Raw genomic sequence first — 26,801 nt, 5'->3', positions numbered from 1 at the left:
ACAAGTCTGATTGTCCTTTCTAAAATGAATAAACCTCTCTGAGGTCTGCCTTTTTGTTTTTGCTGAATGAAGGGGCGTTTTCAGCTTCATCAATTCTGTCATGCTTCTAACTTCTGGAATACGGCTCGTGGGGGGTCACACAGCCACAGTGGGCCTCTGCACACACCTCCAAGCTTCCACTCTGTTCCACTGCCCTCGGCTTTGTGTGATCTTATGTCACTAACTTTATGTTTGTGTCTATGATGTATTTCCATCCATGGCAGAAACCTGGAAGTCAGGAGCCTTCATGTGGAAAGTCTCTCTGCAAATTTTAGAGATTTTTTTTTAAAAGACTTTTTATTTATTTATTTGACACAGAGACAGATAGTGAGAGAGAGAGCACAAGCAGGGCGAGCGGCAGGCAGGCAGAGGGAGAGGGAGAAGCAGGCTCCCCGCTGGGCAGGGAGCCCGATGCGGGGCTCCATCCCAGGACCCTGGGATCATGACCTGAGCCGAAAGCAGCCGCTTAACTGACTGAGCCACCCAGGAGCCCCTCTCTCTGCAAATCTTAAAGAATATATCCATTCTAATGCTAGAATTCTAACTGATCTTTTGCCTTATCCCTAAAGTCTTCCTGGGTAACAGGGTTAATTCCCAGGTACGAGAAAACTTCCATTAAAAGAGAGGAAGAGACTAACTTGGTTTCTTTTCGTGTTTGTATCCTTGAGTCCTCGGTGGGACCTTTTCAACAAATAGCGACTGACATGTTAATTTGGGAAAGCTCTCTCTGCTGACCCGGGTGTTTTTCAAAACCTAAGAGGATGTGCCCCCCGCCCCTGCACCGGCCACGCAGGTTTTCCCCGAGCAGCAGGCGGGCTGGTCTGTTACCTGCGGGGAGGCTGGTACTGGCGGGGCCGCGGGGGCCTGGGCTGCCGCTGACGGACACAGAGTCACAGAAGCTGGCGAATCGGATCCACCCTCTGAATTCTGCATGCTCAGTTCTAAAGAAAGGTGGAGAGAGATTGAGTGGAGCAGGGTTGCCATCACGAAACCCCAAGAGGCAACATCAGACACGCACAAGATCGGCGAGTGGTTATTACCTACGGTCTTCAAAATTCAAATGTGTAAGGAGACAGGGAAACGGGGGCCCAGCTGCTCCTAGAAAGAGAGGGGGTGGGGCAGGAAATGTTTTTCCCAATATAAAACCAAAACTCAGCTCTGCAGGCACTTCTCAATGGCCGGCTGGGACGACTAACTGCTTCTCCCCTGGCCAGGCTGATCCGGCTGAACGACTTCCCAGGGCTCAGACAACTGTTTACTCATTTATCCAGCAAATCACAAGCTCTTGATGGATGCTTGCCATCTGGGGAGCTACTGTACCCCAAACAACAAGGGCATTCTCCTAGAGCAGGGTTTCTCTCCCTCAGCACTGGGGACCACCAGGGCCGGATCGTTCTTCATGTGGACCCCGGCATCCCTGACCTCTGCTCATCAGATGCCCGGAGCACCGCTCTCCCCGCCCCGCCCCGCCGTCATGACAACCAAAAATATTTCCAGACACTGTCCAAGGGAGGAAAAAGGTGATACACAGTGGAAGTAAAGAAGCATTTTATCTTGGGCTGGATAGAAGTGCTGCCTTCTGTTCCTAGAGATCCTTGCCGATGAGAAAGCATAAAAGTGTATTTCTTTGCAGCCAGATGCATATATCTTTCAAATAGGTAGTTTAAAAATTCTATACAGAAAGACTCATTTCATTTTTTTTAAAGATTTATTTATTTGAGAGAGAGAGAGAGAGAGCAAAAGCAGGGGGAGTGGCAGAGGGAGAGGGAGAAGCAGACTCCCTGCGGAGCAGGGAGCCTGACGCAGGGCTCCATCCGAGGACCCTGAGATCATGACCTGAGCGGAAGGCAGAAGCATAACCGACTGAGACACGCAGGCGCCCCCAAAAGACTCACTTCATACCAGGACAACGTGGCAGCTGATACAAAAAAATCATTCCATGAAAATGCTCAAGGGCAAACGGTTTTCACTCTTTAAGAACTGACTGCTCTTGGCATTTGAGAAGCTGTTAAATATGCGAACTGCAGAAAGGGGGTGACTCTGTGGGCAGGTGCACCCCCGTCCTGTGCACGTCCCCCCAGCTGTTAAGTGGAGTCTCCCCACTTCTGCTTCATGGGGAGCCCTGAGCAGCACGGCACACACCATGCCCCGCAGTGCCCAGGACGGACTGCCAGAACGTTACACATGCTTCCGCAGCCCAGGAACTCCCACCTCTAACAACGAAGGAAGAAAGCAGAGAGCAGTGTGTGGGTGTTTTTCTCTGAGTGTTGGCTTAACCCCATCTTCACTGACAAGGAATATTCTAGGACTCAGCCCATTCCCCTCCCAAAGCCCTTGGTACCCTAAGAGCCACGGGACGGATCCGTGGATGTGTTGCCTGCGCCTGTGGCAGGTTCCCGGGTCCCTGACTCAGTCCTTACCACTAGATGTCCTCAGAGGCATGCGGTGACTGGCATCCCCCACTTTCTTCTCTTTTAGGGAAGAAGGAGATGGAGAATTTCCAATGTGTATTTATTTTCTGGGTCTCCAACTCTCTGCCTTCCCGATAATTCCCTGACTTTTGGAATTATTCTGTAGGAAGTTGCTTAATCGAGGTCTTATTTACAATTTTCCCCAACATTGGAACCAGTCATCTGCACCCCACACACCACTTTGTTCCAGTCTGAAGCCAGGAAGTGGGTCACTTCAGTGGTAGTGGGAGGAAATCGCTGGACTAGGGCTCTTTGTGGAGAGAATCCACTGGTCACAGAGTGGGAAAGCTGACTCAGAGGCCAGTTCCTTGTTCACAGGCAGAAATAATAGTGCCCCAAAGTCTAAGTCTTATTAAAACCAGGGGAGCCCGTGAGAGCGTGAGGCTCGACAGTGAGCCCATGCTCGGCTCACTGTGGCCAGAACGCAACTTCCAGAATGCAAGTTATTCAAGATTGTGCCAGGTTTTCACACGAATGTGTTTCCTAGATTAACACACTGTTTGCCATGTGCTATTTGTCACAGTGTTTAGTGCATGGTGTTTAGACCAAGGGTCGCCAAAGCTTTTCTGCCAAGGACCAGAGACTTTTGGGTACATCTGGTCCTATTACAACTACTAGACTTTGCTGTCCTGGCACAAGAGTGGCCATTGCTCACACACACACACACACACACACACACACACACAGAATGATCCTGGTTGTGTTCTAATAAGACTTCATTTAGGAAAAAAAAAAGGTGACAGGCCAGGTTTGCTGGTCCTTGGTTCGTATAATTTGCATTTGCTGAAGTGATGTGGGTTTGGAAGATGGGTAGAAAAATGTTACTGTCTGGATCAAAACCTTGAGGTCCAGGGGCCCTGGATCTAGTGCGGAGTCCTTGTGTCCACATCTCCCCAACATGACAGAACGAGGGGCCACAAGGGATGACCCAAACTGTTAGGAGGATGAAGCTGCCGGCATTTAAAGACAAATGGAATTATCATCTGGTCTGAAATGACAGCAGTGCTCCTGAAGGTTATAATGTCACAAATAAAATCGCCAAATCCTGGAAACTCAGGAGCCAGGTACAGCCCTTGAAACTGAAGACAGGAGTTTGGGCACAAGGGACAAGTCACTCTGGGGAGTTGTAGTGGGTTGAACAGTGACCCCCACAACTCATGGCCACTCAGAAGCTCTGAATGTGACCTTCTCTGGAAAGAGTGTCTTCGCAGAGATAATCAAGGTAAGGATCAAGAAGAGGTCGTACTGGAGTAGGGTGGGCCCGAAATCCAAGGACTGTGTTCTTGTAACAGACAGAATGGGACACGCGGGGAAGAAGGCCACGTGATGATGGAGGCAGAAAGGGTGGCATGCAGCAACACGCCAAGGAAGCCAAGATGGCTGGGGCCACCAGAAACCGGAGGAGGCAGAAAGGATCCTTCCCTAGAGGGAGCACAGCCCGCCGACACCTTCTGGTCTCCAGAACCGTGAGAGGACAAGTTTCAGTTGTTCCAAGCCACCCAGTCTGTGGTACTTTGAATGGCAGCTCCAGGGACCTCATGCAGGGATCCATATGATGAGCAGCACAGCTGGGACAAAAGCATCCCGTGCAATGGCTTCTGGGTAGTGCTTCAGTGCACAACCCGGGCAGTTGATAAATATTTACCAAATGAATAAACACTTCAGTGTCTCCTTAGTATTACAGCCCATACCGAATTATACAAGATGATATATAGTGTTTCAGATAGTGAGAGTCTACATAAAGTTCCAGGACATTTACAATCTACCTCGTTATTTTAAGCATGTGTAGGACTATTCTGGGAAATGTAATGACCTTTTGAGACTGACTGTTCTACTCGCCCTGAACACATCCCTTAATGTTAGCATCAGAGACAGATGACAGATCCATGGGGGCCAGCCTGGCTGCTCCAATATGTCGAGGGCATGAAATCCTTCCCTACCCATCTAAGATAACCAAGGTCATACGTTGCATATAAGCTGGTCCAGTTTCCTGAATTTTGTTTCTCTGATTTTCTTTTTATTTGGGTCCGTTAATAAGGACTCCTAACACATCAAAGTTAAGGTTTTTAAAAAAATTGTTTATTAAGAGGTATGCAACAGCACTGGCTTTCAGTAATGGTGGAGCAGACTGGCTGGACCAACCCTCCTACAGATAACAGTTAAAAAATCTTGACAAAATATTAAAACACACAACACTTACACACACACACACACACACACACACACACCTATTTAAAGACATTGGGGGGGTGATCAAAGCAGGCAGACATTGCCCAGGAGTCCACCCTTGAAAGACCTCTGTCACAGTCAGACCAGTGATTCTGAATTTTTGCCAGGGGCATGCCCCAGTCCACGAATGCTTAGGTGGCAGAAAGCAGCAATCTGGTTGTCCTGAAGTGTGAGAGGAGACAGTTCAGAATATTAGGGGGAAGTCCTGGAAGAGAGAGAGCCACAGAGGGGGAAAGCCCCCAGATCTGCCTAGAGTCTATCCAAATCTTTGGCCAACTGACTAACCTACACTTGTGTGGGGAAGACATGAGGGGTTTGGGAGAAAAACCAGCAGCTCAAAGATGAACAAACTTAGAGGAGATTTCAGCTACTGCTGAAAAAGATATATTTGCATGAGGGGCAGAGTTTGAGTCCAGCCAAGATAAACACTAGCAGAGGGAACACAACAGAATCCAGAAATTCTACAACATAGCATTCATGATATCCAGGACCCAATAAAGACCATGAACTAGGAGAAGAAATAGCTACGACCCATACCCAAGAAAAAGAAGGGAGGAGTCAATTATAACCAAACCATGATAATTCAGGTGGTACAGATAAAGCAGCTACTAAAAATATGTCCAAGAACTTAAAGGAAGTTATATGCACAATAAATGAACATATAGGAATCCCAATGGGGGAGGACAAATTATTAAAAAAATTAGTAGAAATTCTGGAGCTGAAAAGTGCAATACCTAAAATGGAAATTTCACCGACTACACTTAACAGCTGATTAGAAATGGCAGAAGGAAGAGTTAGTGAACTTGAAGAGAGATCAATGGAAGCCAATCTGAAGAGCTGAGAGTGGAAAAATTGGAGAAAAATGAACAGAATATGCAATCTAACATATATGTAACTGAAGTCCCAGAAGAAAAGGAGAGAATGGGAGAGGAAAAAGATATATCTCTTAAATTTGGTGAAAGACATCAACTTACAGATCCAAGAATTTCAACAAAGCCCAAGAATGATAAATACAAAGGAAACTAACTTAGATGTGTCATATTTAAACTGCTAAAATTAAAAAAAGAAAAAGAAAATCTTGAAAGCAGCCAGAGAAAAACTACATATTATATTAAAAGGAACAATAGCATGAATGATAACTGACTTCCATCAGTGACAACGGTGACCAGAAGACAATGGGATGACATATTTAAAGTGCTGGGGGAAAGCTGTCAACCTAGAACTCTATATCCAGCAAAACTATTCTTAAAAGAAAGGTGGGACAAAGACATTTTATGATAAACAAAACTTGAGAAATTTTGTTGCCTACACTATGAGAAACACAAAAGCAAGTTCTTCAGGGTGAAGGGAAATAACACCAGATGGTACACTTGGATCTGCAAGAAGGAATAAAGATCACTTGAAATTATAAATATGTGGGTAATTACAAAATACTGTATTGTTTCCTTTCTCTTCTCTTAATTTCTTTAAAATACATCTATTTACAAAAAATTATAACACTCTATTGTGTGTTTTTATAACATATGTAGCAGTAATCTATACAACAATAATAGCACGAAGGAATGAGGAGGGGTAAATGGAATTAGACATGCAAGGTTCTTGTATTTTACAACATGTAGTAGTCTTATTTGTGATAAATTAAAGATACATTATGTAATCCCTAAGGTAATCTCTAAAAAAATAAATAAATAAATAAAACCCCAAAACATATAGCTTAAAAATTAATGAAGTTACAAGTAAATGAAATGCTAAACACATTTGTCCTCAAAAAAGGCAGCTAATGAAGAACAAAGGAACAAAATCCAGATGAAACAAATAGCAAAATGGCTTTCCTAAATTCAGATACATTAATTATTACATTAAGTGTAAAAAGATTAAACGTTTGAATGAAAAGACAGAAATGGTCAGCCTCAATTTAAAAAAAAAACAACCAAGATCCCATGATATGCTGCCTTTTTAAAAGAAACCCTCTTTTTATTTTTAATTTTTTGAAAGATTTTATTTATTTATTTGAAAGAGAGAGGGAGTGCATGCAAGCGGGGGGGGGGGGGGGGGGCATGGACAGGGCTGGGGTAGAGGGCAGAGAGAGAGGAAAGGGAGAATCCCAAGCGGACTCCACTCTGAGCACAGAGCCCCATGTGGGGCTCGATCCCATGACTCTGAAATCATGACCTGAACTGAAACCGAGAGTTGGATGCTCAACCGACTGAGCCACCAAGGCACCCTGAAACACTCATTAAATACAAAGGCACACATGGGTGGAAAGTAATAGAATGGAAAAGGATATACCATGCAAACTCTAATTAAGCTGGAGTGGCTGTAATAATGAGACAAAATTCCTTCAAGACAAGGAATACTACTAGAAATAATGAGGGAGGGACATTCCATCCTGATAAATTGATAATGACATAATCATTATAGAAGTGTATGCACCTAGTAGTATAGCTTCAAAATACACAAAGAAAAAATTAACAGAACTAAAGGAAAAAAGAGATAAAGAGTCACAGTTAGAGATTTTAGACACTCTTCTCTCAGTGATTTTGATAGAAACTAAACAAAAACACCAGGAAGGATTTATCTGGGTAACACTATCAACCACAGTGATCTGACATTTATAGAGCACAACAACCCAAACCTGCACGTTCTTTTCAAATGTACAAGGAATATTCACTAAGATGGGTCATATTCTGGGCCACAAAACAAGTCTTGATACGTTTCAAAAGATTGAATTATACAGAGCATATATGTATTTTGACAAGAGAATAAATTAGAGGTCAGTAAGATGTCTAGAAAAATGCTAAATACTTAGAAAATTTAAAATACACCTCTAAAATAACCCATAGGCAAAGAATAAACCATAAAAGAAATTAGAAAATATTTTGAACTGAATAATAATGAAAACACCATATATCAAAATTTAGGGATGTATCTAAAGCAGTGCTTAGAGGGAAATGTTTAGCTTTATAAACAAATAAGAAAGAATGGTTTAAAAATCAATCATTTGAGTTTTCAGCCTTAGGAAGCTATAAAAAGACAAGCAAACTAAACTTAAGCAGAAAAAAGGAAATAATAATAATAAAGAAGAAATAAAACTCCACAAACCATGGAGAAAATGAGCAGAACCAAAATTTCCCCCAAACTGAAATTTCTTTGAAAAAGAAATGAGCTATAAAAGCCATGAAAAGACATGGAGGAAACATAAATTCATCCTATTAAGTAAGAGTAAATCCATATGTGCTGTATGATTCTAACAATACAACAATTCTGGAAAAGGAAAAACTATGGAGAGGGTAAAAAGTGGTTGCCAGAGGTCTAAGGGGAAGGAGGGATGAATCAGTGGAGCACAGAGGATTTTTAGGGTAGAGAAATTACTTGGTGTGATACTGTAATGGTGGACACATGTCATTATACATCTGTCCAAACCCAGAGAATGTACAACATTAGGAGGGAACCCCGATGTCAATTATGGATTTTTGGTGATGAAGATGTGTCATGTTAGTGCAAGTCTCATCTACAAATGCACCACTCAGGTGGGGTATGTTGATAAAGGGGGAGGCTAGGCATGTGTGAGGGCAGAGAGTACACAGAAAATCTCTGTACATTCCTTTCAATTTTGCTGTGAGCCTAAAATTGCTCTAAAAAAGATAAAGTCTGGGGCGCCTGGGTGGCTCAGTTGTTCAGCGTCTGCCTTCGGCTCAGGTCATGATCCCGGGGTCCTGGGATTGGGTCCCACATCGGGCTCCTTGCTCAGCCAGGAGCCTGTTTCTCCCTCTGCCTGCTTGTGCTCTCTCTCTCTGTGTCAAATAAATAAATAAAATCTTAAAAAAATATAAAAATAAAAATAAAAAAGATAAAGTCTTAGAAAAAAGATTGGCAACTCCCTATAAAAGACTGGTAAGAGAAAGAAAAAAAACCCAAATTGCCAATATAAAAAATGAAATGAGATACACCATTACAAATCTTATAGAAACCAAAATCACAAGGAACTCTTATGAACAGCTTTAGCCAATAAATTCACCAACTTAGATCAAATGAACAGTTTTTGGGGAAAAACACAACATACAAAAACTGACACAAGATGAAATAGAAAATGTGAATGCCCTATTAGCAAAGAAATTGAATATGTTATTGAAAGCCTCCTTACAAAGAAAACTTCAGGCACAGAGCCTTTCACTGTTAAATGTATAAAACACTGAAAAAGGAATTAATACACAAATTTCATCAGAAAATACAGAAAGGAATACTTCACTCATTTTAGGAGGTCATCAAAACCCTGATGCCAAAACTTGATAAAGATATTACAAGAGAAGTATTTAGACCAATATCTCTCATGAACATGTATGCAAAAATGATACAAAATATTAATAAATCAAAGCGAGCAATATAAAACTAATAACCCATACTTACATTTTCAACCGCTTTTTTTCCCTAATGAAGCCCCAGCTCCTTTCCTCCTCAAATGATTTTTGACAAAGGTGTCAAAGCAACTCAACAGAGAAAGGAAAGTTGTTTAAATAAATGATATATCCACATGGGAAGAAGAAAACAAATGAACTTCAATCCCTATCCTATACCACACACAAAAATGATTTTAAATTAGATCATAGACTTACTCATAAAAACTAAAACTATAAAACTTCTAAGACAAAACATAGGGGCATAGGCAAGAGTTTCTTAGACAGAATGCAGAAAGTAGTAAGTATGACCAAAGAACTCGATAAGTTAGATTTGTGAAAACTAAAAACTTCTGTTCATTAAAAGACTTCAAGAACACAAATCAGGGGCTCCTGGCTGGCTTAGTTGGAGGAGCATGTGACTCTTGATCTTGGGGTCTTTAGTTTGAGCCCCATGTCAGGTATAGAGATTACTTTAAAAATAAATAAATAAGCTTTAAAAAAAGATTTTATTCATTTATTTGAGAGAGGGAGCAGAGCAAGAGAGAGAGAGAGCACAAGCAGGGGGAGAAGCAGAGGGAGAGGGAGATGCTGACTCCCTGCTGAGCACAGAGCCAGACTCGGGGCTCGATCCCAGAACTCTGGGATCACGACCTGAGCCAAAAGTAGATGCTTAACCGACTGAGCCACCCAGGAGCCCCTACATAAATAAACTTCTTAACAACATCACACAAATCAGTAAGCCCCAGTCTGGGCTTTGCAAAAAATATTTGCAAAACATGTATCTGACAAAAGGCTTTTATCCACAATATGTAAAAAGCTCCTACAATTTAATAATAAAAAGACAACCTAATGGGCAAAAGACTTTAACAGCCTCTTCACAAAGATACCCAGATGTCCAACAAGTATATGAAATGGTGCTCAACAGTGTTAGTCACTAGGGAAATGCAAATTAAAACCACAATGAGGTACCAGTAAACCCTCTCTAGAATGGCTAAAATAAAAGTCTCGCAACAACCAGTGTTGTGAGCACAGGGAGAAATCGTATCTCTCACACGCTTGTGGGAATGTAAAATGATACAATCATGTCAGAAAAAAGGTTTGACAGTTTTGTAGAAAGTTAAGCCCACCCTTTAGCCCAGAATTCCTCTCCGAGGTGTTCATCCAGGAAATACGGAAACACGTCTACAAAAAAAAAAAAAAATCCCTGTACACACAGGTTTACAGCAGTTTTATTCACAACAGCCAAAAAGTGCAAAAACCCAAATGCCCACATCAGGAGAGGAGATGAGAAATTGTAGATTTCTCTCCATAAGAACAGGGTGTGCATTCCATGGAATACCCATTTGTCAATATTAGACAGTAAAGATTTGTGCATCTACGGTATGTAAATTTTAACCTGAAAAACGGTGTAAAAATATAATCACGGAGTGGAGGGTGGGGGTGTGTGGGTGTAAGTGGCACAAGATGGCAGAGTGATGGTAAGTGTACAGCCTGGTGACAGCTGCACCCGGTTCATTATACTGTGTGTTGATTTTGTAGATGTTTGAATTTTCCATACCAAAGAGTTAAATAAAAAACCCACCTGGCAATCAGTTTTCAGCCCCAAAGGGTACGTGCCAGCATATTTTATCACTGCCTTCCTCCACAAGCTCTGGTTTGCTATGCTAGCAGCCCTTGGAGATGAAAAGAGTAGGTCAGGTGGTCCCTCTAGAAAGTGTGAGGCCGGATCTGAGCGACCCCTCCACCTGGCAGAACAGGGGCCAGCCAGGAGGGGAAGCGAGAGGGCTGGCCCCGCGGATAAGGGCACCAACCAGCCACATTCAGCGGGAAGTTTGGGAATCCCTAAATTCTGCTGGTCAGGCTCCTCATTGACGGCAGTCCCGAGACGCCCTAGACACACTCTCGTAGGTCTATGTGCGGGTCTGCGCTTCTGCTCTGAACTTGAACTTCAACAGGAACTGGGTGGGAATCATTCAGTGACTGTCTTTCCTGCTTGCTCGATCAGCTTCATTTGTCCTCTCTCCTGTTTCTCTGCACAAGGCTGGGGACTGAGCATTCTTTCCCTGACTCTCTTCATCTGTGGCCACTCTCGACTGGGTCCCAGGGGCCTCAGGATGGCCAATAAAAAGGAGAGAGGCCTCGATACGAGCCATTGCCCAGCTTGGCAAGGTTGGCCCCAAGCTCCCGGAGCTCAGAAACACACCCAGTGTGTTGTTTGTAAGCCTAGCACGTTTCATTGGCCATCTGGTCCCAAATGAAGACACACTTGAGGAATAAAGTGGGCAAGCGAGGCCTCACTGGATCGTGGAGAAGGCACAGTGGATCCGGGGACGCTGCTCGGGACACTCAGCAGGGGGAGCCTGTGCGAGGTTCCCCCCTCCCCCAGTGTAAGTGAGGGGCAACGGGCGGGGATCACACCCGATGAATGGATCTGCCCCGGGCACAAAGGGAAGAGGCTTCTGTTTACAGGAAAATACTCCGGTTGCCTAGTAACCAGTAATGACAGGAAAGGAAACGCAGAAAAAGCTGAGGGCAGTTCTGGGCCCTGCTCCTGGCCGGGCGCTGACTCACCGCGACCTGAAGCAATCTCATTTCTATTCCTGTTCCTCCATATGCCAAGCGGAGGGGTCACCTGCCTTACATAGGTCTCATGGTATTTAGAAAACATCTTGTCATCTTCTCTGTAAGGAGCAAGGAGCAAGCACAGCGGGTTTTAGTTCCCTTCGTTCTGATTGGCCAGTTAACTTCCGCTTTGGGGAGACACCTGGCCTTTTCCTTTTCCTTTGGGGAGAGACGCATGGCCTCCTCAAAGCTAGTGGTTCATGTTCTCCTGGCGCAGGGCAGCACCTGGATGGCACCAGGCTCCCTTGGCCTCCGAGAAAGCAATTCCTATTTTCCCCATGAGCAAGAAGCGACAAGTCCAGAACGCGCTCAGAGAGTACCCGTTGTCCCAAACCCCGGCGTCTGCCCGGATGCTTGCGCTGACATTCCAAGTGGCATTAAGGTGACCAGAAAAATCATGTCCATTTGCTTCTCTTGGATCCCCTTCCTTTGAGTGCAAGGTCTACGGAGCAGGTGATGTGAGCTTTAGATTCTGTCCGCACTGTGCCTGCTGGCCTGGGGCCCAGCTTGGCCCTCAGGATAGCCCTGCTCAGCACCAGGCACTGAGAGGAGACTCGTATGTTTGGAGAACTTAATGTCCATCTCCTCCTTGCCCCCACCCACCACACGCCAGGAACCTCCCTTTGCCCGGAGTCTCCAGACATTGGTGAATGTCCCCCGGGGGACAAGACTGCCCCAACTGAGAGCCCCCGCTCTGACTGGGGTGCAATGTCTGAGAAATGAGCTGGACAGACGGGCCTTGAGTGAAAGGGACGTGCAGGCAGGTGAGGAACAGGAAGGATAACAGAGGGCATTGCAGTCTGCCCGACGGGAGCTGGAATTAGAGGCTGAAAAGGCCGGGCCCTGGAAAGCCTACCCACCGTCTCTAGGAGCATCAAGTCTCAACTTCCAGCAAGGTCGGCCCATTATTCCCTCTTTGCCAAAGCCATCTGGGTGCCCTGTCATTCCTTAATTTTTCACTTTTTTTTTTTCTTTTGCAGCAATGGACTTGGAAGGATCGGAGCTGGATCCGAGCTACTCTGGAATAAAGTATCTACAGAATTCAAATTCCTTTTTCTGTTGGTAAGAACTGGGCTTCCGTTCCTGTTTTCTTCTCAGTGGCCAAGTGTTCACTTGCTCTCCAGCAGAGGAGCAGGCCTGAGCCCTGGAAGTTGGCCGTCTGCAGGGCTCCAGCCAGGACGTGGGGGGTGAGGTCCCCTGAAGCTGCAGGCTCCTGTCCTCCTCCTGTCTCCTCCGTGGGACAGGCTACTCTGATCTCAAAGGACAGCGGCCTTTCGCCCCATCGTAATGGGGCAACGCCCACTTACTTTCCTCTTAAAGAGACATGATTTGACTATTACTTTAAAAAACTGTCCAAACAAAGGTATGGTTACCTCGGCTCACGTGTGGTCTGATTTAGTTGCCACTCACAATGTCATGGATTCAGGAGGGAAACGGGAATTAAAAAACCACCCAGCCTTCACCAACATTTTCACCCAGCGAATATGCTTTTGGCAGGCAACCCCATTCCACTGCTTATCTGTAATCACTTAAACGCCACCAGACTTAGTCTCTAGCAAATCCAAACGGCAACTTCTTTCCCTCAAACTTGCTGCTTCTTCTGTGTTTCCTAAGCCACTGGACTAGTTCAAGTCACTGGGCATCTCCCTTGGCTGCCAGGCCACGTCTAAGTGGTGACCCAGCCCTGATGTCTCCTCTGAGGACTACCTCCCAGTGACCCAGGGCGACCCCTGCCTCCTCCTCGCATTCTGGAGCACTGCATGTTCTAAATCAAGGACTACCGGGAGTCTCACTACTGAGAGGGTGGGTGGTATGCGGAACATTCCGGTGACAAGGGTCTGGGGTCCTTGAGAAGGTTGAGTATGGTGCATCAGATGGTTCCAGGCGTGCCCTCCACACTCATGAGGCAGCTCAGCCTGCTCTGGATGATCCAGACCTTCTGACATGAAGGCTGTCTACTCAGAGCTAGTCTGAGAGCCCTGCTCTGTGGAGTGCATCCCAGGAACCGCCACCTGGCTCCCTTCCTATTTCCCTGCCCGCCATTGCATCTCCGCTCCATCACGGAAAAGACCCAGCAGCCTTCATCACATAAATACAGCAGACACAAGTTCGGAACAGATACTACGGTGGCCGGCACACCGAACGGGCACAGACTGTGGACTCGGACACAACTGAGTTCAGTTCTGTCACTCGCTGTGGCCATGGCTGTGGCCTCAGTTTCCTTATCTGACAAAGGGGTGGGGAGGATGAAGTGCAGTGATGGGTTGGACCCCAGCTCGTGCCTGATAAATAAAATACGACCTAGTGGGAAGGAGTGAGAGGAGCGAGAACCCCAAGGACATCTGCAGTGACAGAAGCCAGCAATGCAATTCAGCATTAATTGTACCCCAGACTCTGGGCAAAGCAGGCTACACGTGGGACCTTTCTTAACTCTTCAGGAAGCAAGTCCGTTATCATCCTCATTTTATTTTTATTTTTAAAAATGTTTTTATTTAGGTCATCTCTACCTCCAACATGGGGCTCGAACTCACAACCCCGAGATCAAGAGTCCCACACTCCACCGACTGAGACTATCACCCTCATTTTAGAAACAACAACAGACAGACTGAGACTCAGAGAGGTCAAAGTTTATGCCACTCACTAACCGGAAGGGACTTGTCGATAATGGCCCCGGCGACACTCTTCCCTCCATCTAGCCCCCCTGCCCAGCTGGGCATGTTCCCTGCCCCTGGAGACCGAGGCTATCTGCTGTCCATCTTGCTGTCCGCGTGCCTCTCAGCCCTCTTCCAACCTCACACGCTCCTCTGTCCACGCGCCCTGTCCCCTTGGGCACGCTCAGTCCTCTGAGCCCTCCCCACCCTGTCTCTGCTTTGTATACACTTCCGCAGGCACTCCATGGAGAAAGCCAGGCTTCCTCTCACTTTGGGGGCAGTGTTTAAATGGGATGGTTACCCAAGCCCTCGGGCACCCCCAGTTCGATCCAAGTGGAACGCTATGTGCTGGGCTCCGAGCCCAGGCCTGCGGGACCGAGGGCCTGAGTGCGGGCCACAGGGCTGTGCAGGCTGTGCCAAATACACGTCTCTGCAGAATCGAGGGTGGCCGGTGTGGTTACAGTGGTCCTGACCGGCAGTGAGAAGGTGGCTGGCGGCCATTCTGGCATGGAGGGCCACCGGAGGCTGGGACTGGTGTCCCCGCGATGGTGAGGACAGGGCCGAGGGCGCCTGCCAGGATGGGGTGGATGTGATGCTGCAGAACAGGGTGGCTGAGGCTAGCCTGGAGAGGGCCGAGGCCCTCAGAGAACCCCCCACCCCCATGATAGCTAGAGCAGGAGGATGGCTGGGTTAGGGAGCACGGGGCCGCCACCAGCAGCTTCAGACTGGACCCAAGTAGCACTGTGCACAGCGATTAAAACCTGCCATCCCCCTGCCATCCAGTCCCCCGGCATCTCGTGCAGGCTCCCCGGTCTCGGCCCTGTGGTCGCTGAAGCTGGGTCATTTTTGGCTGTGGGGGGCTGTCCAGGGCCCTGTGGGGGGTTGAGCAGCATCCTGGCTTCCACCTGCTTGATGCCAGGAGCACCCCCAGTTGTGAAAACCAAATGCCCCCGAAGGGACAAAGTCAGCAGGGGATGAGATGCATGGCTTTGCCTTTTCTGGAACTGCTCATAAACTATAACCTGCATTTCAACCCAAATTCCCAGGAGATTTGTATGCACACTAAAGTTTAAGAAGCCCTGCTCTGAACCACCATTTCTCCCCCTCCCCGGTCCAGACATTTGGGGCCCGACTGTTCTCTGTGGGGTGTCCCGGGGCACTGTGGGGAGGGGGGAGCAGCATCCCTGGCCCCACCTACTCCATGCCTGGAGCACCCGCTCCTCAGTCACAACAACCAAACATGACACCCCCCAGTGTTCCCTGAGGGTCAGAGTCACCCCCTTTGAGAACCACTGGTCTAACGCCACGTCCTCGCTAAACCTGGTATTTCTAGACTAACCAAGCCATCCTCCACGCTCGCTGCTCTGGGTTCTGCTTCCTCTCTCCCCGTTGTGCACGTTTGGCTCCTGGACCAGCCAGTCCTCAAGAAAACCAAGCCTTCGGAGCTCCCCCTACAACCTGAGGGAGAAGGAGCAAGGCGGGGCCCCGGGGCCAGCCAGGAGCTCCCTCCTCCAGGGCATCTGCCGGATTTTGAGCCTGCTGACCCCACCCTGCACTGGGCGGTCCTGCCTTGTGACAAGGGCACTTCCGGTTCCCGGGAATGGCCAATAAGCACAAGCAATGGGCAGGACCTCCACGGCTGACTCAGGCAAATTAGGCTGGCTTTTCTCCTGCTGCCAACATCATGCCCCGGGCCTTTCCAACTGACCCCCCGTTCCTCTCCGGTCACCCCTTACTCTGGAGTTTCAAAAGCAGAGAAAGGGCCGAGCTGAAATCAGGAGCTTCACCTAACATAGCAGCACTGAAGGGGCCCTTGCGGACCAGCCAGGCCCGCTGGGACCCAAAGATGTTAAGCGCTTTGTTCAAGCTGCAAGGCCTGATTGGGGGGGGGGGGGGGTAGGGTGGTATCTCTGTGGGGACATTTTTTAAATGATCCCCTTAAAGAAAATGTCTAAATGAGGCTACAATTCCTGAAAAATGACTTGCCTAAACTGGAACTGGGTATAAACTCATTTCCTGGAATGCAGAGTAGCATTTCTTTGGAGGGACTGAGCTTTCTCGGCACAAAACTGATCTCCTTCCTGCTGCTATTCCAGGTTACAGGAAGAATCCTGTGTTCTCCTTAATCTTCTGGGGAATCCTTGTGTAAGTCAGAACTTACTCATTTTGATTCCACGAACACTTGACGTAACTGAAGCTTAGTTATTATACCTCATAGGGCTGGTGGCTGACAAGCTTGCCATATATGTATATATATTATATATATATATATATGTATATGTATTATATATATATATGACTGGCTTTTATTTGCTCTAGAACACAAATGACATCTCATTATACGTTCTGGCTGCAAAAGAAAGTTGGGAAGCTTGTTCAGATACTTAACACCGTCCTGAGCCATTAGCTGGAATGCAGGCACGAAAGTGCCACGGACATTTTCGTGGGGCATTCGGCTACAGAGTGAACTGCGCTGGAAAAAACAAAAACCAAAAAACACCCAATTGGCACAACTAAAGCTAATCTCACCGCGGAGCTGTGTGACCGCGGGCGCTGTGTTCTGATACAGGCCGTACTGGTGCTGCTGCCTTAGTCAGATTGCATTCGAGAGAGACGAACAAGGCAGGATCAAGTCCCCGCCAAAAACCTGCACTGAGTAACACGCCCGGTTTATAGCCCCGGCGGGTGGGCGGGGCACGGAGGGCGGGGCAGAGAGCGCGGGGAAAGAAATGTGTCACTGGCTTTGAATGAAGTTCAGGGGCAGTGTTTACCCAAGCAACCAGCCCTGGTAAACAATCGCTATCTCTGGCCCGCTGAGGAGGAGGCGGGGAGTGACACTGTTTTGCCAGAATCCTCCCAGTGGCTGCAAAGTGCCCGTCGTCAGGGTGAGGGTGTCCCACTCCTGGCAGTGGGGACACACCTGCTTCCCCAAGAAGCGTAATATGCACGTTTCCCCTGAGGGTCACCTGCATTCCCAACTTCTTAACAGGAATAGCAAGGAACATTAAAAAACCAGAAGGCTCTGGGTCCCGTCTCCATCGCCAGCCAAGCTCATGCGTGGATGCTGTTTTCACGTGTGGCCCACTGGGTTCAAGTCCCGGCTTTTCTGATATTCTCCAGCGGCCGCAAGGAAAACGTCATGCGGGAAGGCACTCGAGAGCAGGCTGGCCAGGTAATGATCTTACAAACAAGAGGAATTCGATCAAAAAAGAAATTCCACTTAAGACTGGAATAAGTCTCCAGCGGAGAGCAGTCTACGACATAGTCAAACGGCTGAAAGTTGTTTTTTTTTTTTTTCCCCTTCCATCAGCTCCTCTTGCTTTATACAAGATGAGATGTCAAAATGACAGCATGCTTTCTGCCAAGGAGACCCCAGGTGGACCCAGGTCTACCTGTCGTGGCAAAGCAAACTCAAACATAATTTCATCAGAGAAAAATATATGCAGATGTTCAGTTAAAACCTGGAGCCCGCAGTCCTGGCGCTCTTTGCAGGCCCTCATTGTTTGCTGAGTAACAACGGTTGCCAGGGACAACGCAGTCCACTCCCGTCTCTAAGAGCCTGTTGCTGGGCAACAACAAGAATACTTCCCAAACCAAACAATGTCATCCCCGGAGCAATCCCCTCTATCTCACATTAACCAGATCTAAAAAAAACCCTCCCAAATATGTAATCTATTATTTTCAGAAGCCCTAAGAGAAAGGCAAATAATCTCTTCTCTATAGTAACCAACGGGGAAACAGTTTACCATATTTGTTCTGAAATAACAAAACCCAAGAAGGACCAACTCTCCGCATGGTCAGCATCGTAGCAGGGACTTCTACAGTCCTTCCTGGTGCCGGGAGGAGAAAGTGCCTTTTTCTCCAAGAGGAAAGAATTTATTTATCATCGGGCAAACAATGTGGGATATTCATAGCTGCACACGGGTTTTCTGGGCAGGGATTATACAAACTAAAACAAACTGGGGATTGAGCTATTTGAAAAAGATGTAAGAACAGAGGAGTAGATACCTAGGTTAAAAGACTTTTGAGAATGTCATATGTGCAGATAAACAGGTTGCAAACCAAATCGTTAGAAATGCCTCCTGGGACTTTGCGGGAAGGAACCCAGAGCATCTGGCGTCCCTGTGCCTACTCTTCCTGCCCACTCAGCAAGAGGAAGAGGAAGAGGAAGAGGAAGCCAGGCCTGGGAAGCACAGGGACATACAGCCCCGGAAAGAGGTGACAGGGAGGTCCCTAGTGTCGGCCAATCTTGTCCCACAGAGGAAAAAAAAAACAAGCTAACCTCAAAGCCAACCCAGCCTTGGCTGTGTCCAGAGCAGTTTGGGCTTTGGAACTTGGAAGGGAAGAGGACAGCACTCCATCTTACAAGGGGAGGGCAGAGTTCAAAGGGGATGGTCTTATTTGGGGGAGGGGAGCATGGCCAAGGATCTTAAAACATGTTGGAAGAATGGGAAGCACGTGGCTCTAGCCACAGTGGGTCCACATTTCAGGTTTTATTATAAAGGCACCCAGCACTAACAGGTTTGTGCGTGATTAAGGCATACTTTGTAACAAAACCCGGCCTTTGAGACAGACACGACTGACACAAAGAAACCTTGTTTTCATAAGACAGCATCCAGGAGATGCTCTTAGAATAAGCAGGTTGGAATGGATGTGTTTCCTTAAGAATAAGAGGAGGCAGATTCCACACTGTTAAAATCTGAACCTGGGCTCCAGTGAGATGTGGGATTTGAAGCCAGACTCTTGGGCCATTAATGTGTGGCAAAGTGGTAATGGTGATCTCCAGCCTGGAGATGAGACCACCAGTAGCCCTGCTCCCACCGCCTAGGGAACACTGTCAATTCGGCCTGGACACCCTATCTGAAGGGAGGCTCTGACACACAGCTGTAAGGGTCCCAAATGCCATTTCTGGAAAGAGGATTGACTCGGAAGGCAGTCCTATGTGCATTATTCATTGATCTCAGTAAAAAATATTGAGTGCCTAGCATGGGCCACGCTTGCCCAGTAATCAAAACAGACAAAATTCCCTTTCCTTATGGAACTTATATTCTAGAAGGTGGTGGGGGTGGGTGGGGAGTGATAGAAACTGTAAATAAAATAAGAAAAGCTATAGTATGTCAGATGGCGCCAGATGCCGGGGGGGAAACAAAGCAGAGACAGGGAGTATTGGGGTGAGGTGGGGTTGCAATTTTTAAAGGATTGCTGAATGCCTCCCTGAGAAGATTCATGAAGGACACAAGGAAAGTGAGGGACAAGCCATTCAGATGTCTGGGGAAAGAGCATTCCTGTGGAGGGAAGAGCCAGTGCAAAGGCCCTGAGGTGGGACCGTGCCTGGCTGGTGACCCGAGCTGAGCGAGCCAGGAGACAAGGAGGAGGGGAAAAGGCCCACCCAATCATACAGGCTTCAGCTTTTGCTTGGGGTTAAGTGGAAGGGATCAGAGGGTTTCAGCCTGGGGATGACCTGAACTGACTTGGTTTTAACCAGGTCCCTCTGGCTGCTGGGTTGAGGAGAGGCAAAGAAGGAAAAGGACGGAAATAGAGAGAGCAGTTAAGAGGGTAACGTGATGATCAGGTGAGAGATGGTGACGTGGCCGAGCCTGGATGACAGCAGCGGAGGGGTGCAGAGCAGTCAGAATCTGGATAAATACTGGGGGTGGAGTCAGTAGGAGTTACTAATGGGTTGGATGTGGAGCGGGAGAGAAAGGAGTCAAGAGTGGCTCAAAGATTTTTGGCAAGTGAAAGGATAAGAGCAGGAAACTTGCAGGAGAAGCAGGCCTGGGGAGCACTCAGAAGTGGAGTTTTAAAGGTGTGAGGTGTGAGAGGCTCTAAGACACTAAGTTGGGATGCTGAAAAAGTCAGCAGAAACATACGTGAGGGCCTGAGGGGCAAGGCCGGAGCCAGCAGTGTACAGATGACCTGGGCTAGAGTATTCCTATATAGATGTGTAGATGTGTAGGGTCTCAGGATGTGGACTGGAGCCAGCAGTGTATAGGTGACAAGGGCTGGAGCCATCAGTGTATAGATGGCCTAGTTAAGGCCATGAGCCTGGCTGAGCTCATCAAAGGAGAGCAAAGAAGAGGCCCAGGGCTGGGCTCTTTGGCTCCCCACAATTTAGAGATCCTCAAGACGAGGAAATCCAGCAAATGAGACTAAAAAGAAGTACGAGCAAGTGGTGTCATGAGCGTTGACTGAACTGGGGGCTGAGAATCGACCACTGGGTGGATCACTGTGGCATGATAGAGCAGTCCCAGGGGAGCCCTATAGGCAAAGTCCGCAGAGATTGACATGGATTCAAGAGTGACCAAGAGTTGTGGAACTGGAGACCCCAGGCACACATAGCTCTTGAGACAGTTGAGAGGATTTCTGAAAGGGAAGAAGTAACAGCAGGTGTGCATTGAGATGGACAGGACCCAGTGGGAGGGACTGGGTGCCCGAGAGAGAGGGGATGGAGAGATCTTGCAGAGAGGAGGGGTTGGCCAGAACTTGCACACGGACATTGGTCCATCAACCCAGGACAGAAGGCAGAGCCTCAACCCAGATGCATGGAGGTGCGGTGCCACCAAGTCATCTTCAGGAGCTCTCAGTCCCCAATCCCATCCCTCAGCCGAGGGATCCCCATGGGATGATGCCAGGGCCCTCCCCTGGAGAGCCAGAGCACCGGCCCCTGCAAGGCTGCTGGGAGGCCTCTAACCTCAGCGAGGAGGAAGGCTGGAAGCCTTGGAGTGGGAACTGGACATCGTGCAAGATGACTCGGGTCTGCAGATCTCACATCAGAGCCTCCAGCAGAGCCCAGGCTGACAAGGGCGAGCTGGACATGGGGATGAGCCCGTCTGACCATGCATGGGTCTCAAAGTTTGTGTTCCCCCAAAGTTCATATGTGGGAACACCTAAAGCCCAAGGTGTTAGGAGGAGGGGTTAGTGGCCTTATAACAGAGGTCCCAGGGAGCCCCCTCGACCCCCACCGCCCTTCCACCCCATGAGGCCACAGCGAGAAGTCTGTGACCCAGAAGAGGGTCCTCACTGATCATGCCGGCACCTCATCTCCCAACTGGGAACAGTACATTTCTGTGTTTTAGAAGCCAGCCAGTCTGTGGTATTGTTACAATGGACTGGGCCAGCCCCATGCTCACCCCCCACCCTGAGACTACTCCCCAAACAGCCTTATAGAACCCACCCTTGACGTTGCGCCCCCCACACAATTGGCTCTTTTCATTGCTTCCTTTAGGATGACTATACACCTCTTTTCAAATCCACCAAAATGTCTGATCTTTCCATGCCCCACCATTACTAGAGATTAGTTCTAATACACCAAATTTTTCTGCCATGTCAACGTACAAACATGCAAGTTTAAATAAGAAAAAGTCCTAGAGTCACACTGAAAAGCAAAAGTGTATTTCTTGCTAAGTCATGCTTGAACTATGCAAGATTACCCAAAAATTTAATGTAAGATAAACAAGCGCGGCCAGGAATCCTGCCGTGGGAGTTGCAAAAGCAGAGGCCTGCAGCTGGGGCCACGAGCGCACGCAGCACTGGGCCGGTGACATGGTGCGCTCTCGCCTGCTTGGGGGCACTGCCTGTTGCTGGTAGGGGCCCTAGGTCTCTGGGGAACAGCTGCTCCTCGAGGGGCCTGGGACCGAGAATCTAGTCCGAGATCCCATCAGCAGGACCCAGGGATCACTGAGGAAATGAAAATGAAGCAACGAAAGGCAGAATTGGAAATGTTTATCCAACCTGTCGTCTCCCTCCTCATCTAGTCTCTGCCATCCAATCCTACGAGAACAAAAGGACATTCTATTTCTGTCGCCGTGAAAGTATCAACCCCAATGCAAAACAACTTAAAAAAAAATGTTAAACTCATTATTCTAATTAAATCCAAAGAGAGAAATCTTGGAGGTATTTTAGGTTTTTAAACCTAATTAATTCTAAGAAGATACACTAAAATTGATTCCATTTTAGAAAGACATTCTAATGATAAGGTTGGGGGAAATTTTTTTTTTTTTTTAATTTAAAAAGGTGCCATAAAACCTTGAAAATATTTTAACTGGCTTTTCTCTTGCATAAAGATTTGCGACAGGCCCTCGTCTTCCTCAGGAGACGCTCTCGGCTGGTGCGAGGCTGGGGAGGACTGGGGGGCAGGAGACGAGGGAGCCGCTCACACTGTCCCGCACAAATGCCCGACTTTGTGAGCTGCTGGTTTGGGATCTCCATTCCCAGCTCTGTATCAAGTCAGTTCCCGAAGCAGAGCAAAAGATAATTTTGGAAAAAAGGGGAATAAAATGTTCTAGCTCTGCTTGGACGGTGGCAAGAGCGACACAGAGAGGAGTCCTCGGAAACGGAACTCAAGTAACAGTGAGCGGCCTCCCCTGGCCACTACTGCCTGCCACCGCCAGCCCCCTCTCAAGCCTTCCCAGGTCCAACACTGCTTCCAGTCCTCCTTGCTTCTTTCTAGACGTCTCAGGGGTTAAGGTCACCCAGCTGCTGGGTGATCCTGACCGTCGCTGCTTTTGAGAAGCATTCACTACTACTTCAGCGTGAGTTTTTAAAAGATACATGTATTTGAGAGATTTTCATCCAGATGAAATCTGAAACTATTGGGATAAAGAAAAAAGTCAGGTTGAACCAATAAAAAGCCCTCTAAAGGCTTACTACCGACTGGAAGAACGAAGACGCAGTGACATCCTGGGAAAGTCAAATCTCTCTCACGACGCAAATTTCATGCTTCAGATGCAGTTAAATGTGGATGGCTGACCTCAGTGGTGTGGGCTGAGTGGCCCTCTCTGGGGATCTGAGGCATCTACCCAGTCTCGCTCAGCGCGGGTTGATGAGGAGAGCATCTGTGGGGATGCAGGACACCAGCAGAGCTGCCAGATGCTTCTCTCTAGCAGACACCAAGTGTGCATTTTGTCCTCACTTGTGCGTGACCGTGGCCAACCACACGAGGACTTCCTGTGGCCTGTGAGACAGACCTCCCCAGGCCGTGGGGGCTCTGCGCAGCGCCCCAGTCAAGGTCAACACTCCAGCAGACAGAAGATGGAGGAGGGGCAGCCCCGCCCAAAGCAGGCCCCCCAAAACAGGGACTGCTGGGCCCAGGTGGGAGCAGCTGCGGAGCTGGGGGCAGGGCAGGATGCACCTAGGGCAGGGGTGCTTGCTGAGAGAGAGAAGCATCGAGGGGCCAGGGCCCTCCCTGACGCAGCTCCCCTCACTCCTCCTCTCCTCCCGGACCAGCACCTTCCTCCCCTTGAGTGCGCAACAGGGGAAACCGTCCAGGGCCTGCGTGTCTTCTACACTCCCACACCCTCCCCCTTTCTAGCTGGCCACAGGCAGCCAGTGGCTTAAGGCTTTCAGAGCTTCCATTTCTTTATTGGTAAATGGAGAAAAAGTCGGCCTGCCTCTGTGGGTCACTGTGCTAAAGAAAATGAAGCCTACAAAGCGTGGAGTTTCACTGCCAGTCGCACACACAGTAAGTGCTCGATAAACGTCAGTCAACGCCTGTTAACGCCGTTGCTGTAATTTGCTCCATTTTAAGGTGACCAAGAGCATCTGCCGATTTGTGCCTATTTTAAATGTCTGAAACTCTAAAAGCAGTGATGCGCCTTGCTATTTGTGATTTCAAAAACAAACAAGCATGATAAACTCCTCAGGGAATGCCTCATGCTGTGCGCTACGTTCATTCCAGGGCATATTTGTAGGGTTCGTCATTTTGGCCAATACTTCATACTCCTTTCTGTCCCAACATCAAGCCAATGGAGCAGCTCTCCTTCCAACTTAATATTGTTGCCTTACAGTTATAAAAATTACATTTTATCATTGCCCCCTTTCCCTTCTCAGGGATCCCGTCCTGCCGTGCAGACCTCAGACTGGCTGCAGGGGACGCGGAGGGGTCCTGCCCCAAAGCAGGGTCGGCCTCCAAGCACCCCTCAAAGCCTAGGTCACGTCTGAGACTGCGTAGTCAGAGGATGAGGAGCTAGCTGGAAGCCGTGTTTCATTTCTCCCTCAGAATTTATCTTGGAGAAACACACATGTCCAAAGGGGCGAATGGCCAAGCACGTTGGCGTACGCCAATGTTCCTAACAGCAGCATTCGTGGTAGCCCCCGAGTAGAAACAATGCAAATGTCCATCAGCTGGTTAAACAAAATGTGGTCTACCCATACAATAGAATATTATTCGGCCATAAGGAGTGAAGCTCTGACTCATACCATAGTGTGTGGACCTTGAAAACACGATGCTCAGTGAGAGATCCAGACACAAAAGGCCACATAGCGTATGATTGCATTCATGTGAAATGTCCAGAACAGGAAAATCCACAGACAGAAAGTGGGTTAGCGGGTACCAGGGCCTGGGGCAGGGGGCCGTGGGGTGACTGCTAATGGGGATGGGGCTTCTTTTTGGAATGATGGAAATGTTCTGGAGTTAGACAGTTGTGATGGTTACATAACCCTGAAGATATGCTAAAACCCACTGACTTACACACTTTATTTTTTGTTAAGACTTTATTTATTTATTTGAGAGAGAGAGCATGAAGATGGGGGAGGGCCAGAGGGAGAAGCAGACTCCGCACTGAGCAGGGAGCCCGATGTGGGACTCGAACCTGGGACTCCCAGATCATGACCCGAGCCGAAGGCAGACGCTTAACCGACTGAGCCACCCAGGCGCCCTGACTTGTACACTTTAAATGGGCCAACTTTATGGTAAGTAAAATATATCTCAATAAAGCTGTAAAAATAAGATATACAGGTAACATATCCCTGGTGGTATCACTTGAAGGCACAAAAAATTGCAAATCACTTCAATGTTCATCAACAGTGATATTGTTAAATAAATTATGGTAATCCTTGCTATGAGGCTATCATGCCATCAGAAAGAATGAAGTGCATTCTCTAAGGAAGATCTCCAAGATATGTAATGCCTGGCACACAGCAGGCTCTCAAATACTTCAAGAATAAATTTATGTAAAAAAGATACAGCTATACATGTTATAAAATAGGTAAATTCATTAAAAAGGTCTAGAAGGACACAAATCATATTACTAACAGTGCTTTCCTCATGGGAGGTGAAGGAGACAGGAAGATCAAAGAGAAACTTTTGGGGCGCCTGGGTGGCTCAGTCAGTTAAGCGTCTGACTCTTGATTTTTTGGCTCAGGTCATGATCTCAGGGAAGTGAGACTGAGCCCTGCATCGAGCCTGCACAGGGCTCTGCACTCAGCGAGGAGTCTGCTTCTCCCTCTCCCTCTGCCACTCTCCCTGCTCACGCTCTCTCTCTCTCAAATAAATAAATAAATAAATAAATAAATAAATAAATAAATATAATATTTAAAAAAAATTTCATTTCTTAATTGACTTCTGTAGATGATGGTCCTTTTTAGGAATACAACTCATATTACTTATGTATCATTTTAAAAATTGTGGTAACATTTGTAAGCACTGGAAAGCCAATCAGTTCTTATAAATTTGCACACTGTACCTAGTGAATGCAGTGTGTACAGGGAATACCACTGTTGTTCAACTCACTTGATCTATATACACTATGCTGCCATTCTTATGGCCAGAGGCTTTAATATGAATTCAACACTGAACACCAAGAGGAAATTTCCTGGACAAACCAACAGTGGTGCATTCGTACAATGGACTACAACGCAGAGATACAAAGAACAAGCTATCGATCATGCAAAAGCACGATGAATCTCAAAGGCATCAGGCTGAGTGACGGGATGGGGAGCGGAGCATGGTGGCTAGGGGTCAAGGGTGGAATGAGGGTCCAGCTGCGGAGGGACAGCTCAAGAGAATTCACTGGGGTGTTGGAACTGCTCTGTGCCCTCTTGATGGTGGGTGGTGGTTACATAGATATCTATGTGTGTGTGAAAACTTACAGAGCAGTACACCCCAAAAGGTAAATATGACTGTATATAAATGTAAACTATAAATACACAAAAAGGAACAAAGTGTACCAGGCACTATTCCAGGTTCTGTGAACAAGCCAGATCTTGGGGTGCTGACATCCTCATGCAGGGGAGTCAGACAGGAAGCCAATCACCAGATATACAAGGTTATTTCAGAGAGATCTGGGCCAGGACAAAAGGACACAGCAGAGGGACAGAGCTGGTGGGGAGAGGTGATGGAAAGGGGCTCCCAAGCTTTCGCCAGGCCAGTTAAGGGTGTTGTGAAGGATGGCACTGAGCTGAGACCCGGCCAGACATGGGAAGATGGAAGAGAGCATTCCCAGCACAGGGAATAGTCGGTGCAAAGGCCCTGTGGCAGGGGAGGGCAGGGGGCTGGAGGCAGCAGCAGAGACCCTGAGGGCCTAGTCAAAAGTCTGGATTTTATTCCAGTTCCCGAGAGAAGCCCCAGAGCAATACATTCTGGTTTATGTTCTTCAAAGAGCACTCTTCTTAGA

The 26,801-nt window shown here is 47.6% G+C and overlaps 1 protein-coding gene across 2 annotated transcripts in view; it reads right to left on the bottom strand.

Annotated features, from left to right (window-relative positions):
- Window positions 1-26,801, bottom strand: part of RFX2 (regulatory factor X2) — an 89,739-nt gene that overhangs the window by 40,080 nt on the left and 22,858 nt on the right. For both annotated transcript variants that reach the window (XM_021705569.2, XM_021705570.1), the window contains exon 2: window positions 868-980. In XM_021705569.2, the coding sequence (XP_021561244.1) occupies window positions 868-972 (105 nt within the window). In that variant the 5' untranslated portion in view covers window positions 973-980. The remainder of the gene's footprint in view (window positions 1-867; window positions 981-26,801) is intronic.

This window comes from Neomonachus schauinslandi, chromosome 1 (assembly GCF_002201575.2).
Source record: "Neomonachus schauinslandi chromosome 1, ASM220157v2, whole genome shotgun sequence".
NCBI classification, from domain to species: Eukaryota; Metazoa; Chordata; class Mammalia; order Carnivora; family Phocidae; genus Neomonachus; species Neomonachus schauinslandi.
The sequence above is the reverse complement of the archived record's forward strand: the minus strand, read 5'-3'. Positions and strand labels throughout refer to the sequence as shown.